This window comes from Stegostoma tigrinum, chromosome 14, assembly GCF_030684315.1.
Source record: "Stegostoma tigrinum isolate sSteTig4 chromosome 14, sSteTig4.hap1, whole genome shotgun sequence".
In the NCBI taxonomy this organism is placed as follows: domain Eukaryota; kingdom Metazoa; phylum Chordata; class Chondrichthyes; order Orectolobiformes; family Stegostomatidae; genus Stegostoma; species Stegostoma tigrinum.
Genome location: NC_081367.1, coordinates 45,975,143 through 45,989,656, shown reverse-complemented (window position 1 = coordinate 45,989,656; position 14,514 = coordinate 45,975,143). Strand labels below are relative to the sequence as shown.

Genomic DNA, 14,514 nt, shown 5'->3' with positions numbered 1-14,514 from the left:
GAGGCATGACCAGTGATCTTTAAAGTTGTAGCTGGATTTTTGTTTTTTATGTTCTGTTTGTCTATTTATCAACCTTAACCCGTGCTTTTTTTTAAAAACACATTATCAACTTGTTCTACCAGCTTTTCAGGGATTTGTTTATACAGACACAGAGGTGTCTATTGTCCTACACTTACAGGATTGTGCCTTTCATTGTACACTGTCTCTTGTTTTGTGTCACTTCACATTTCCCTTTATTTAATTCTGTCTGTCAAGTTTTACCCATTAATGATTCTTAAGTCTGTACCTATCTTCATGATGATCTGCTGTTGACAGTCACTCCCTCAGCTCCTGCAGCTTCTATAGTTGTGGGGTGACCACATCCTGAAATGTACTTTTAGAGAAACTTTGACTTATGAATGAGTAAACCTTTGAGGCCTACTACATTTCAAGCTTGAGCAACTGCTAAAACTTGCTGCATTTGATGCTGTCCAATATGTATAAGTTCCCATGTACAACAGAATATGTATGCATTGGGTCCCAATTGCTGTGTTATTGGAGTCAGTCTACTGATCTGGAAATCCTGGAGACCCTGATGGTGAAATGCTTAACTTGAAAAATCTAAAAATGACATCTAAGATGCAATCAAATTCTAGGAAAGTCACCACTGAGATTGTTACGGAAGTAATAAAAAGTTACCAGGCAATTGAATTTGTATGTCAATTTAAAATACAATGGAAGCTACCATCAAATTGATAATGAAAAATAAACAATTTCAGAAAACAAACTAATGCCTATGGTCACACGTCGGCGCCACATCGAGGGCCGAAGGACCTGTTCTGTGCTGTATCGTTCTATGTTCTATGTTCTATCACAGCCAGTGTTTCTCAATTATTTTTGTCAGAAGTGAAATTGCTTCTTGGCCGATTTAATAACAGTCTCATTTCTGAGTCTTATATTTGCAAGGTCAATGCATCGTAAGTATATGTGCAGTGGAAATTTTTAGGGGTTAAACTGTGCATGTGTTAAAACAGGTACAGTTTACATCAAATGTAAACAAATTATTGGAGAAATTCAGGTCTGGCAACAACTGTGGAGAGAGAATAGTCAACATTTTGAGTCCAAAATCCTCCTTCAATTTATATATTTTCTATTATTAGGTGGAGTACGTGTTTACAGACAAAACTGGAACGCTGACTGAAAATGAAATGAAGTTCAGGGAATGCTCTATTAATGGCATTAAATACAAATACATTAACGGCAATTTGGTCCGTGAAGGAGTGACTGAGTTTGGGAAAAAAAACACTTTTGTAAGTTTCTCTTGTATTTGCCTACGATTATTTTGACATTATTTTAATGCTTATATATGAATTCTTAGATACTCTTAAAAGCTATCTGAGATTCCCTATTTATATAATTGCCATTTTTACAATTGGTGTAGGATAATTAAAATCAGAGTTGAATATGTGATTCAAAAAGTGGTGTGGAGAAACTGGTGTTTTTTTTCATTGACAGTACATTGGTTAGGCCATCATTTCTTGCCCATCCCTAATTGTTGTTTCAGTGTTAACCACATTGGTATAGGCCTAGAGTCACATGTAGACCAGACTTGGTAAGGATAGCAGCTTCCTTCCCTAAAGGACATTATTGAACCAGATGGGTTTTTCAAAAAAATCTACCGTGGAAGGGTTCAAATGCAGGTCCTTGGGTCATTACCCTGGTCTCTGGATTAACAGCCCAGTGCTAATGCCTCTAGGCTTTCGCCACTTTTGATTCATGGGACACCAGCACCAATACAGTTGAAGCAATAGTTCACTATATACTAAATAAAAACAGAATCAAATCAGAGATGAAGGGTCTAGGCCCGAAACGTCAGCTTTTGTGCTCCTGAGATGCTGCTTGGCCTGCTGTGTTCATCCAGCCTCACATTTTATTATCTGAGAACCAGTAAATGTTGTGTGTATGGGCTTCCAAAGGAATTTGGTAAGTTGTGACATTAAAGGTTAAAATGAAAGATAAGAACTCATGGATAATATATTGGTATGGGTAGTTTAATAAGCTGCTAGGAAGCAGAAAGGAGCATATATGGGGCATTTTTAAGTTGATGGTCAGTAAATTGTATGTGGTCACAGGAGTCAGTGCCCTCATCTATTTATAGTCTATACTAATGAATTGCGTGAAGAGTGATGTTTGTTGTTAATACAAAACTAGAAGAGTAAACTTCAGCAAACTGATGTACACAGGTTAAGTGAAATGCTAGATGGATTATATTGTGGAGATATGTGCAGTTACTTAGTTTGGTTATGAGAATTTTTTTTAAAAAAAGCCAAATACATTTTTAAATGTGTGGAATTTAAAAGTGTTGATGTTCAAAGAATCCTGGATGTGCTTGAACAAGAAATGCAGAAAGTTGACATGCAGGTACAACAAGACATATGGCCATTGCTGTTTGTTATAAGAGGTTTGAGGAATAAAACAGTATTTCTACAATTGCATAATGTTTTGGTGAGGCTGGAGTGGTGTGTGCAGTTTTGGTCTGCATGTTTAAGAAAAAATGTTCTTGCATTGGAGGCAGTACAGCAATAGTTCACTATATACTAAATAAAAACAGAAACTGCAGATGCTGTAAATCAGGAATAAAAACAGAAGTTGCCAGAAAGGGTCAGCTGGTCTGGCAGCATCTGAAGAAAATATCAGAGTTAGCGTTTTGGGTCCAGTGATCCTTCCTCAGAACTGTTAACTCTGGATTTTTTTTCTTTACAGATGCTGCCAGACCTGAGCCTTTACAGCAACTTCTGTTTTTGTTCACTAACTTAGACTCTGGGATGTTTTAAGAGTCTAACCAAATTGGATCTATATTCACTGGAGTTTAGTAGAATGAAGTGTGATATTTTTAAACACTTAAAACTCTGAGGGGAATTGATAGCGTGGGCATCCCTAAAAGGATGACTCCCCTTAGGGAAAAGACTGTAATTAGTGGGTACGGTTTTGAAAATGAGTTGTCACATTCCAGACTGGATGAGGCAAACTTGCTTTTGTGTTATTACACCCTATGATCTGATCAACTGGCGGAATTGATTTTGAGTATGGCCTACTTCCCCTAATTTGCACCTTCTTACAACTTAAAAACGTACAGGAAATTGAGTTGTGGTTTACTTTGCTCGGTACGTAACCAGCATGCTATCATTCTCCTGAGTTGACTGGATTGAACCTTAGTCTCATAAGGGAAAAGACTGAGTCTTCACCCAGTCCACATCCTGTCTCTCAAGTTTACACTGAATAGTTAGACTGAAACACTCCTAAGAGTTTAGTATAATGGAGATTTTACTTTAGTATTGTCTTTGTTAAACAGCTGATGTAATACTAGCGTACATATAGATTTCCTTGGCTCTTGTATACCTCAAAAATTAGAGTGATAACCAGCATTCAGTTTAAGGTTGCTAAAATTAATTTCCTGAAGCGCCAATTAGTATCTTTGACCTTTTTACATTGCTTTCTTGCAAGCGCAAAGTTTGTCAGTGCACTCTTCCACAAATATCTTATCCGAACCCTCATTCGTCCTCCAAAGTTAGACAGTAACTGTCGGTAGTCAGTCAGACCTGAGCTTGATGAAGTCATTGCTGAGGTGACGGTTAGACTTGTTGCAAGTGTTGTTGGTTGGGGATTGGGAGCAGGTGTTAGCTGATAGATATACCTGATTGATAGCTGTTTCTAAGATTTCTGACTCAACTTGACTGCAGCTTTCCCAAAACCAATATCACTATGATTTGGCTGGAACATTTACAATCTTGAACACAGCCAGTTCATCTGGAACAAAAGCAAATTGATGGGAAATGTCTTCAAGTCTGACAGCATCTGTGGAAAGTAATCTGAGTTAATGTTTCAGGTCCAGTGACCCTTGTTCAGACCCTTCTTCATGTAGTGTTGATTATAGGCCTGAGTCAGGCTGACCGCTCCTGACCCTTCTTACTAATGCAGTAACGTTCTTTCAAGTTAGTCCTCTTTTGTATTGATCAACTTCAAACATATGGCAATCACATCAGACATCTTCCTGTCCTTCATGCCATATTTGTTAAAAATCAATGTTTGTCTGATTGATGCTCTGACCATTCATTGCTTCAATTCCTAGACAGATGAGGAAAAGATGTTCTTGAAGGCAATATCCCTTTGTCACACAGTGCACATTAATGATCGGGAAGAGTTGCAAAGATCAGATTTGAGTCTTGTAGCTGATCCATCCACTGTGCAATACTATGCTGCTTCGCCAGATGAGAAGGCTCTAGTAGAAGCTGCAAGAAAGTAAGGCTATTTTTCTACATAAACTATTAAGTTCAGTAGATGCATGTAATTTCTTCTGTTAAGTCTGAATTCTGAAATAATACTTTTTGTATCCTTATACATTTTAGATCTAATGTCAGTATGGTTGTTTGTATGTGTAATTACTGTATCACTATTATAGTGCTGTAATTTCATGCTTGCACAATGCGCATTTAGAAAATTGTGTTGGTGGACATTATATGTTAATTCCTGTATTGCTAGTGAAGGATACGCTAAGTGAAATTGTTTGTTTTAATATTGCATATAATCCTATGGTGTTGGCTTTGCATACATCAGGAAAATTTCTGGGAGTAATCAGAACTGGTTACTGAGATGAGAAGAATCACTGTCTAATGTGTCAATACCCAATGGTAGCTTCTGAATTGAAGGCTTCGAGATCAAGCTGTATTGTAGAAATTTTAATGCACAATCTTAGCTGGCACCTTATTGGCCATAAAATGCTTTGGAACAACCTGAGATTACAAAAGTCACCTTATACATTCTGTGTCATAATATATTGTTTTCTTTCTCATTTGTTCATTTTGTTTTGGGCCATTTGCCCTCGCTCCCTTTTTTTTGGGCCGTGTACCATGACACCTTTTTTTTTGGACTGCCTTTGTCTGTCTGCCCTTGACAAGACCCATCCTTTCACTGAATGAGCAATATTAACCACTCCAAATTGTGAATATAACAGATTTTGCACTATCAAAGTTTGTGCATATATACAAACTAATAAAGCAAAGTCCAAAATATCAGTTTAAAGATGATACAATTATTAATCATCATTGTAATCGGAACCAAGCCTATTGTAACCCCAGTCTCTTAATAGCCACACTCTTTTCTGGCATCCAGTACTTGATGAGTAGAAGTTCCCTCCATTTAAATATTGTGAGGACTGAAGCTATTTCTTTGAACCCTGCCAGAATCTCCATTCCATTACCACTGACTCTATTGTCAACCTAGCAACTGGTTGAGAGCAATCCAGCCCTTTCATAACCTTTCATTCAAGAGATAAGCTTCCAATTTCATCTTCATAGTCACTCCCCAGAGCACCTATTCCCACCCTCCTAACAATGGCCACTTTCACCCCTGCTCAGCACATTGGCAGCTGAAGTCCTCATCCGTGCCACTTTTATCTCTGCTTAATAATTTTGATACACCCTTGACAAACCTCGCTCATACCAAAATCTTGTGAACTTGTAGTCATTCGAAACTCAGCTTCAACATATTAACCTACATTAACTTCTGCTCACCCACCTCCGCTGTATTCATAGATCTACATTGATTGTTAGTCAAACTGCGGCTTAATTTTAAAATTCTCAGAGTCAAACAGCAGAGAAACAGATCCCTCAGTCCAACCAATGCATGCCAATCATAATCCCAAACGAAACTAGTCCACCTGCTTGTGCTTGACCTATATCCCTCCAAACATTACTTACTCATTTACTTATTTAAATGTCTTTTAAATGTTGTAACTGTACCCACATCCACCATTCCCTCTATTCCTCATTCCTCAAACAAACTACTCTGTGTAAAAGCAAAATTGCTCCACATGTCTTTTCTAGATTTTCTCTCCTTACACCTTTAAAAATATGACCCTTAGTCTTGAATCCCTCCACCCAAGGGAAAAGACACTTGCCAATCATGATTTTGTAGATTTCAGATCCTTCCATGGCCTCCTTTCTATCTTTGAGATTTCCTCCAGTTCACAACTCTGCTTAGATTTCAGTGCTGTGACTATTCAGCGATTTAAACATTTAGCACCTTAATTCCTTCCATACATCACATAGTCTCCATCCCCTGTGGGCGTGGATAAGTGTCAGGTTGTCTACTTCTGTAGGAGAAACAGAGATGCAGAGTATTTCACTGAGATATTAGGAAGTACTGATGTCCAAAGTTCATGGGTGTCCTTGTTCATGAGATACCAAAAGCTAACAAGAAGATGCAATTAGGAAAGACAATGGTATGTTGGCCTTTTATAGCAAGAACATTTGAGTGCTAGAGTGAAGTTGTCATGCTGCACTTTCATAGAACTTTGATGAGATTATATCTGGAGTCCTGTGTATAGTCTTGGTCATCGCACCTAAGGAAGGATATACTTGCCATAGAGCAAGTGCAATAGATGTTCGTCAGACTGAATCTTCAAATGGCAGGATTGTCCGATGAGAAGAGGTTGACAACATTGGGTCCGTATTCTCTTGCATTTTAAATAAAAGAGATTATTTTTCATTGTAGCTTAGAAAATTCTTATTAATGGTCACACAGGTAGGAAGGATATTCTCCTTGGAGGGGGAGGCAAGAACCAGTACATGCAGACTCTGAATAAGGGCTGATATGATGAAATGAGCCTTTGAAATTTTCTATCGCAGATGGCTGTGGAAGATCACTCATTGAGCATGTTTGAGAAGGTGATTGAGAGATGCTAATGGTATCAAGTGATATGGAGAAAGTATGGCAAAATAGCATTGAGATGGGTAATCAGCCATGATCTAGAATGGTTTAGTGTACTTGAGGTAAAATGCCTTACTCGTAGTCCTATTGTCCTCCTTTAAGATACACGTTAAAATCTGCCTATTCATCCAAACTTTCAGTTAGCTGGCCCAATATATCCTTGTGGATATTTTCAGTCAACCTATTCAGGCGTGTGATGTCACCTGGACTTGACCCTGGGCCCAGAGGAAGGGACATTACCACTGTGTCATAATAGCCCTACTGTAATGTGTCGTTTTATGGCTCAGTGTCAAATGTTATTCTATAAAGTTCCTGGAAATTAACTTGGGACGAGTTATTCTTATTCAGGGTGTTAAATGTCATTCATTTCGGTTGATTAAATGGTAAATGGACAATTGTTTATAAAGCTATCCTTCATTCTAAAAGATGTTGTTTAATGAAGCAAAGAACCTTCGATGCCATGATATTTTGAGTCAATTTATTTGTTTTGGTTTAATGTTTTCCAGCCTGCTGAAAATGATAGTTCTGGTTAAAATACAGTTGTATGGATAATGTCATTTTTTTTTGTTATTGCAGAAGCCTATTTAATGGGTGTAAACCTAAGCTCTATTGCCTTTCATGGAGAAATACTTTTGTAAAGTTAAAGTTCCTCAAAGCATTCACAGAGAGAGGTTTCTCTCCCCCAATCTTACACCTGTCTTCCTTACTTGATAACTTTGACTCATGAAAAATATTATTGTGCGTGTGCTGTTGGTACTATATTAACCTAGTCTTGGTATCAATGTTGAATACCACAATCAATGATGCTGTAAAGGACTTGGAAGTATTAAATTTCTGAGGTGTGCAAGTTGAAACAGTTTTGCCGTGGGCATGTAATGGATTGTAGCATTATTGTAAATTACTTTGCCAATCATCTAGTTATGAATCGAGAAATCTTTAAATACGTGATTCTATTTCATTAGCTTTTGGCTATGGAAGTAGCTAGACATTTGTGAATTGATAATTGATCTTGTGCACCGAACGTTTAGAATATTGGGCCATCAGTTGAGCAATGAACTTTATTGGCTCTTCCTATGATTCAATAGCAAAGTTTTTCACAGATCTGTGTGGTAGTTTCTGTAATAATGTCTGTTTTGACAATGCTTTTAAGATTTTGTTTTTCCTTCCTGTAGGATTGGGATCACATTTGCAGGATCGAGTGAGAAAAGTATATTACTTAATGAGTTTGGAAAGGAGCAAAGGTAACAAAACTGTGCATGGCTTTGGTATGTTTTCTTAAATTGTAGAAGAGAATGAATGAGCTGTTCTCTTCTGTACGTACTTATCTTTTCTTCCTTTGTTTCTTGAATATGTAGCCGTGTCATAAATTACGGTTGTGGTGATGTCACCTGCTCTCTAATGTCTAGTTCAACTGGCTACTTTGTGTGTCAGTCTGGTAGAGAAAGTGTTACAGAAGAGATGATTGTTATTCTTTACCCATCCAAAGCTCACATGTAGTCGGATTTTCTTGGAAGAAGCACTGGATGGCAATTAGATGCTGGAACTCGGCTTATTTTACTCTTCTCTGCTTAAGAATCTTCAGGCCAATTGTAGCACTTTTATCACTGTGTATGAGGTTGTCTTTCTTGCCATGGAACGAATTAAACTGAACTTTTTCCTCTTCTAAACTGTGTTGAAGATGAAGCTTTAATTTCAGTTTTATCTACCTGCCAAGATTTCATGATGCGTCAAAGTGTACTTTTATGGTGCAACTGTAGTGTTGGTGCTAAGCAGTTTCACTTTCTATCATTGTGCTAAGTATCAAATGTGATACGTGAAATTGCTCATGAGTACTGCCTGTATGATTTGTGCTCCTTGATTCTGCTGCAGCGCCAAGTTGTTTAGACAACTACTGTAATACAGTAAATTTACAGAAGAATATGCCATATTGTTGACTTGAAAGAATGACAGTCCTAATATTGAGAAATACAGATCTCAAATATATTTGTAAAGCGGTTGAGCAATCAGTTTTAAAAATTACTGAGGATGTATGTAATGTTATTTTCTTTTTATTCTCACAGATACAAGCTTCTGGATGTTTTAGAGTTTGATGCAGATCGCAGGCGAATGAGTGTAATTGTTGAGACACCAGAAGGTACATTAATAAATATGTCCTGACTACATATAAGCTTAAGTTGTAAACTGAATCTTCATAAATGTCCAATGAATGTGTGCATGTAAGGGGAAACTTAAAACATTAAAAATACCTTCCATTATTTGATTAGCGCACAAAAAATGTTCCAATCTAATATTACTGATGAACCACCCAAATATAACAATGTTGCAATAGGAGCTGACAGAAGCAACATGACTCTGAATTGAAGAGCACCTTTTTGGTAGGAACAGGAGTAAACCACTCGACCCATCAAGCTGCCCCTGCTGTTTTAAATCATGGCTAATCTTTTCTACAATAGCATTTTCCTGCACACTTTATCACCTTAATGTCATAATCTGTGTCCAGAGCCCCCTCGGGTAGAAAATTCCAAAGATTCATTACTCTTTGTGAAGAAATGCTTCCTCATTTGTTTTAAGTGGTCATTCCCTGGTAATAGAGTTACCAGCCAGGAAATCACCCTATCTACAACCACCCTGTCTCACACTTTTAAGATTTTTTAAAACTTTGATGAGATTGCCTTATTCTTTGAAACTCTAGAGAATACAGAATTGCCTTAATTTCTCCACATAAAACAGTACTGCTATCTAAGGGATTAATCTGGTTAATCTCCCTTATACTTCCTCAATAGCAAGTGTATCCCCCTTTAGATATGGAGGCCAGAATTGTACACAGTACTCCATGGGACATCTCATCATGATTCTCTACAACTGCAGCAATACCTATTTACATGTGTACTCAATAATAGCTAAATAACAACAAGGTGTGGAGCTGGATGAACACAGCAGGCCAAGCAGCATCGGAGGAGCAGGAAAGCTGATGTTTCGGGTCGAGACCCTTCTTCAGAAAAAGGAAAGATCTAGACCCGAAACGTCAGCTTTTCTGCTCCTCTGATATGCTTGACCTGCTGTGTTCATCCACCTCTAATCCTTATCTCAGATTCTCCAGCATCGGCAGTCCCCACTATCTCTAAATAGTAGCTATACACCATAGTTTTACAAAGGTACTTAATAACTTGACATTGTCCAGCGTGAATATGATTTGCCAGTGGTAAACATGATCTTTTTTCCAGTTAGCTTAGAAATGATGGACAATATGTACAAGTGAGATGATTATAAATTGCAGTCTGATAATCCACTCAGCTAAAGAAATACGATTTTATTTATAATTTTACATTTAAGGTTATTTTGTGGACAATAAGTTCTTTGAACCAATTTCCGTGCATAAAATATCCTACTGAATGAGGAACTATATGTTCAACAAACTTATATCCAAAGATATAGTTGTTTAATTGAGAATTTGTAACACATGATTGTTCCAGGAAAGAAGATACTCTTCACTAAAGGTGCAGAATCATCCATTCTGCCATTAACCAAAACCGGGGAAATTCATACAACTAGTGCACATGTGGATGAACTTGCTATGGTATGTGATGTGCCCTTTTTGTAGAATTATGTGGGATGAAGTGGGTTGCACAAAACCATGCTTAGATACTGGTTTGATTCCTAATGCTGAAATGGAGTGTGAGATTTGCACACGTTCGTGTATCTGGGCACCACATTTATAAAGAGGTATATTTGAAACCTAACTAGTTCCAGCAGCCACCAGAGCAGACAGATTATGATGTTTCTTAAAATGCCTGGCGGTGGTGCCATTTTTGAGTGCCAAGGATCTCATCCTTCGTCTACCTAAGCACAAACTAAACATTATGAAGGAACTTGTGCCCTGCTGCATAAAAGATCATTAACAACTGATACATTATTTCTTCAGATTGCTGGTGTAACAGACATTTTCATTTGTTTTTCTATACTGAACTAACATTTGAAAAGTGTACTGTGAGTAGTCTGGCTGGCACTGATATCATTTTTGTTTCATGCATGAGATTTTAAGTCAACTGAGGACGAAACGTTTAACTGCCAGTATGGGTGGTCAGCTAAAACTTTGGAAGCTAAAATGATCAGCATGCTTGCAAGTTTGCTGGACTCATATTGAGACTAGCAAAAAAACACTGATTCTATCTGATAAATAATTTAAGTAATCAATTCATAGAATCCCTACAGTGTGGAAACAGACTGTTTGGCCCGATTGTCTGAAGAGCTGCCACACCACACTCCATACTGACTCTCCAAAAAGTAGCACTTACTTCTATGTTGCAGAATGACACATCTTTAAGTATTGCTGTGTCCATGAGTAAAAACCTTTTCCCTCAAAGCATTTTCATGTTTGTTAGTCTGAGCCATAAAAACACCATAAAGCCATAAACTTATGATCAACTTAGATGTGGGTGTATGACTTTGTTCTTTAAAGAACATGTTTTACAACTGATTACATTTAAAATATTGTTTAATTCCTCACTAGCTCAATAAAATCAGTTCTGCATTATTGAAAAATAACTCAGTGCCATGTGACAGTTTTGTGTGTGGAGGACATAGTTGAATGGGTGGAGCTGTCTGATGTGTTAGCCTGAAGAGTATTGTGCAAGAAAACGCTGGAGAAGTAGAGTTTGGGATTTGACACCTAAGTATTATGCCACGCACCTTTCCTCTTTTAATTAAGTTACTAAATCTTCTGTCACATTGCAGCATTGCTTCCAGTCGCAAGAACCCACACTCTCGTACAGTGTTTCAGTGATGTCCAGCCATATCCACTTGCTTTTAGCTGGCAGGCCTTTTTCTGCTATCTACTGGAGTTAGTGCATTTTTTAGGTCCCTTAGCACACCAAGCATGAGCTCTGTGGAAGAGCCACGCATATGCAAGACAAAACTCCACCATCCTTCCTTTCTATTACTTGCTGCATCCATTCTGACCCTTCACAAGTTCCTTAAAATAGCAGGTTATCATTATCATGTTGCATTCTGTATTATTGGGCAGGAAACCTGGAAGCGGAATGTATAATGCGTGGCAGAATCAAACTGTAAGAAAAAACAAAAACTGCTGATGCTGGAAATCAGAAACAAAAACTAAAATCTCTGGAAAAACTCAACAAATGTTCTAAAGAAGAGCCACTAGACCTGAAACATTAACTCTGTTTTCTCTCCATAGATGCTGCCAGACTTGCTGAGAATTAAACAGTAATCAGGTTCTGGAATAAAAGCAAATGGCTGCAGATGCTGGTGATCTGAAATAAAGCCGAGTGCTGGCCAACTCAGCAGATCTGGCAACATCTGGCATAAACAAAATTAACACCGAGTCCCATATGATTTCTTCTGAACAATGAGGCTGGAAAAATGTGTTATTTATACTGTTGACAAAAGTGAGGAAGGAGCAAGTGAAACAGATAGTGAGGGTGCCCAGAGCAAAAGACAAAAGGGAATGCTAATGTTAGTAGAGAAGACATACAGCCCTGAAGATTATAAAATACCAAAACAGAAAATGAGATGATGTCCCTCCAGTTTACATTGAGGTTTTTCTGGAACACTTCAGGCCTAAGGCAGAATTATTAGCATTATAGCAAGATGGTGTACTGAAATGAAAGCAACTCGAAGACCGGGGTCATCCTCACTGACAGAGCAGAGATGTTTCACAAATCTGCCACACAGTCTGTTTGCTGTTATCAATGTAGAGGAGACTGCATTCTGGAGTTTGACTATGCAAAGATGCAGCAATCGAGAAGTTGCTGCCACAGATTCTACATTTATTCAAAGATGCACTGTTGAGCCACCTTACAGGAAAATGAAAGGGTAATCATGAACCGAGAATTCCTGTTCTTAGGTTTATAGTCTTGCTTTAAAAACACTGAGAAAAGTTGCATCATTTTGAATGTGGTGCAGCTGGGTTTATAACAGTACACCAATAAATATTGCTAAACATCTTCCCTGCACCTCTCATCATTTTATCTTTGTGCTTTCACTTTATTTAAACCATTATTTTATTTTTATTTTCCATTTTATTCTAATCAGGATCACCTATATCACTGTGTCAGAACTTATATGTGAAGTATTGAGTGCTTTTAATTTTCTGTTTTGCTATGTGTGGATAGTTCAGTGTGCTTGATTGCATGCAGCACTGGTGTCAAAGAAATCGTCTCAACTTGACATCTGATCTAAGTGGGCCCTATACCATCAGGAAATGGGAAATCTGCATCAGAGATCTTTATTAGGTTTCTGTGAGCTCAATGGCTAGAAATGCTGCTTTGCTCTTGCCTGTAAAACCACTGCTGTGCTCTCTTTCTACATAATAATTACAACAATCCAAAAGTTAAGAATCTCATTGGCTACAGAGGTTTTGAACACACTTCAAATGTAAACAGGTCTATAGAAATCTCAAATTTTATGTGTACTTTCTAGAAGGGATTGCGAACACTTTGTATGGCATACAAATATTTAACCAATAAAGAGTATGAAGAAGTGGCATCACAACTTCTTGCAGCCAGGACATCTCTGCAACATCGAGAAGAAGAAGTAGCCAATGCTTTCAATCTTATTGAGAGAGACTTGCACCTGCTGGGAGTTTCTGGTGTGGAAGACAAGTAGGTTTTCTTTGTTGTTATTCCAGTTAGGCATCTATCATGTCTTCTATTTTGACACAAAGTAATAAATTATGTAAATAAATTTAATATGAAGTATCTGATGAAGTAATTATTCTGACAAATTCTGTATATTGCATTCTAATGCTGCAGATATTTTTGAAATGATTTGGTATACATTAAATTGTGGAAATTATTTTCTTTTGGTTCAAAAATAATGTCTCATTTCATGTAAAATTGTAATTTACAATAAAAATCTGGGTCCTTTCTTTAAACTAATGTCGTTGTAACCTCTGCAATGTGCTAGAAGCATTAGTCAATTAATACATTTTCATCAATCCAGTGATTTGTCATTGAAAGTTAAGAATTTGTAACAGATGTCTTTTCCATGATGTATTTCGCTGAATTCTAAGTTATTTTTGGAATTGAAATTCAGGTTTGTATGTTTTACTAAACATTAATCATCCAGCAAGTGCAAATGGGAAAGTAAGGAACACTTCAGGAGGTGGTAGTTTCCATGAAAGAAATCAAATTGGTAACAGACACACAAGAGAAATGAGCAGCATGTTTGTAAACCACCAGTTCCTAATGTGAGATAACAAAGTGTGAGGCTGAATGAACACAGCAGCCCAAACAGCATCTTAGGAGCACAAAAGCTGACATTTTGGGCCTAGACCCTTCATCAGAGAGGGGGAGGCGGACCGAAGATGGGTAGAGGAGAAGATAGGTGGAGAGGAGAGTACAGGTGGGCAGGTAGGGAGGGGATAGGTCAGTCCCGGGAGGACAGACAGGTTAAGGAAGCGGGATGAGGTTGGTAGGTGGGAAATGGAGGAGCGGCCTGAGGTGGGAGGAGGGGATAGGTGAGAGGAAGAACAGGTTAGGGAGGTGGGGATGAGCTGGGCTGGTTTTGTGATGCAGTGGGGGGAGGGGATGAGCTGGGCTGGTTTTGGGATGCAGTGGGGGAGGGGGAGATTTTGAAGCTTGTGAAGTCCACATTGATACCATTGGGCTGCAGGGTTCCCAAGCGGAATATGAGTTGCTGTTCCTGTCACCTTCGGGTGGCATCATTGTGGCACTGCAGGAGACCCATGATGGACATGTCATCTGAGGAATGGGAGTGGGAGTTAAAATGGTTCGTGACTGAAGTGCA

At 38.1% G+C, this 14,514-nt stretch overlaps 1 protein-coding gene across 3 annotated transcripts in view; it reads left to right on the top strand.

The window, feature by feature from the left end:
• Positions 1-14,514, top strand: part of atp11b (ATPase phospholipid transporting 11B) — a 178,517-nt gene that overhangs the window by 63,815 nt on the left and 100,188 nt on the right. For all 3 annotated transcript variants that reach the window (XM_048542084.2, XM_048542086.2, XM_048542085.2), the window contains 6 exons: positions 1,140-1,289; positions 4,109-4,278; positions 7,920-7,988; positions 8,808-8,881; positions 10,221-10,324; positions 13,186-13,367. In XM_048542084.2, coding sequence (XP_048398041.1) covers positions 1,140-1,289; positions 4,109-4,278; positions 7,920-7,988; positions 8,808-8,881; positions 10,221-10,324; positions 13,186-13,367 — 749 coding nt within the window. The remainder of the gene's footprint in view (positions 1-1,139; positions 1,290-4,108; positions 4,279-7,919; positions 7,989-8,807; positions 8,882-10,220; positions 10,325-13,185; positions 13,368-14,514) is intronic.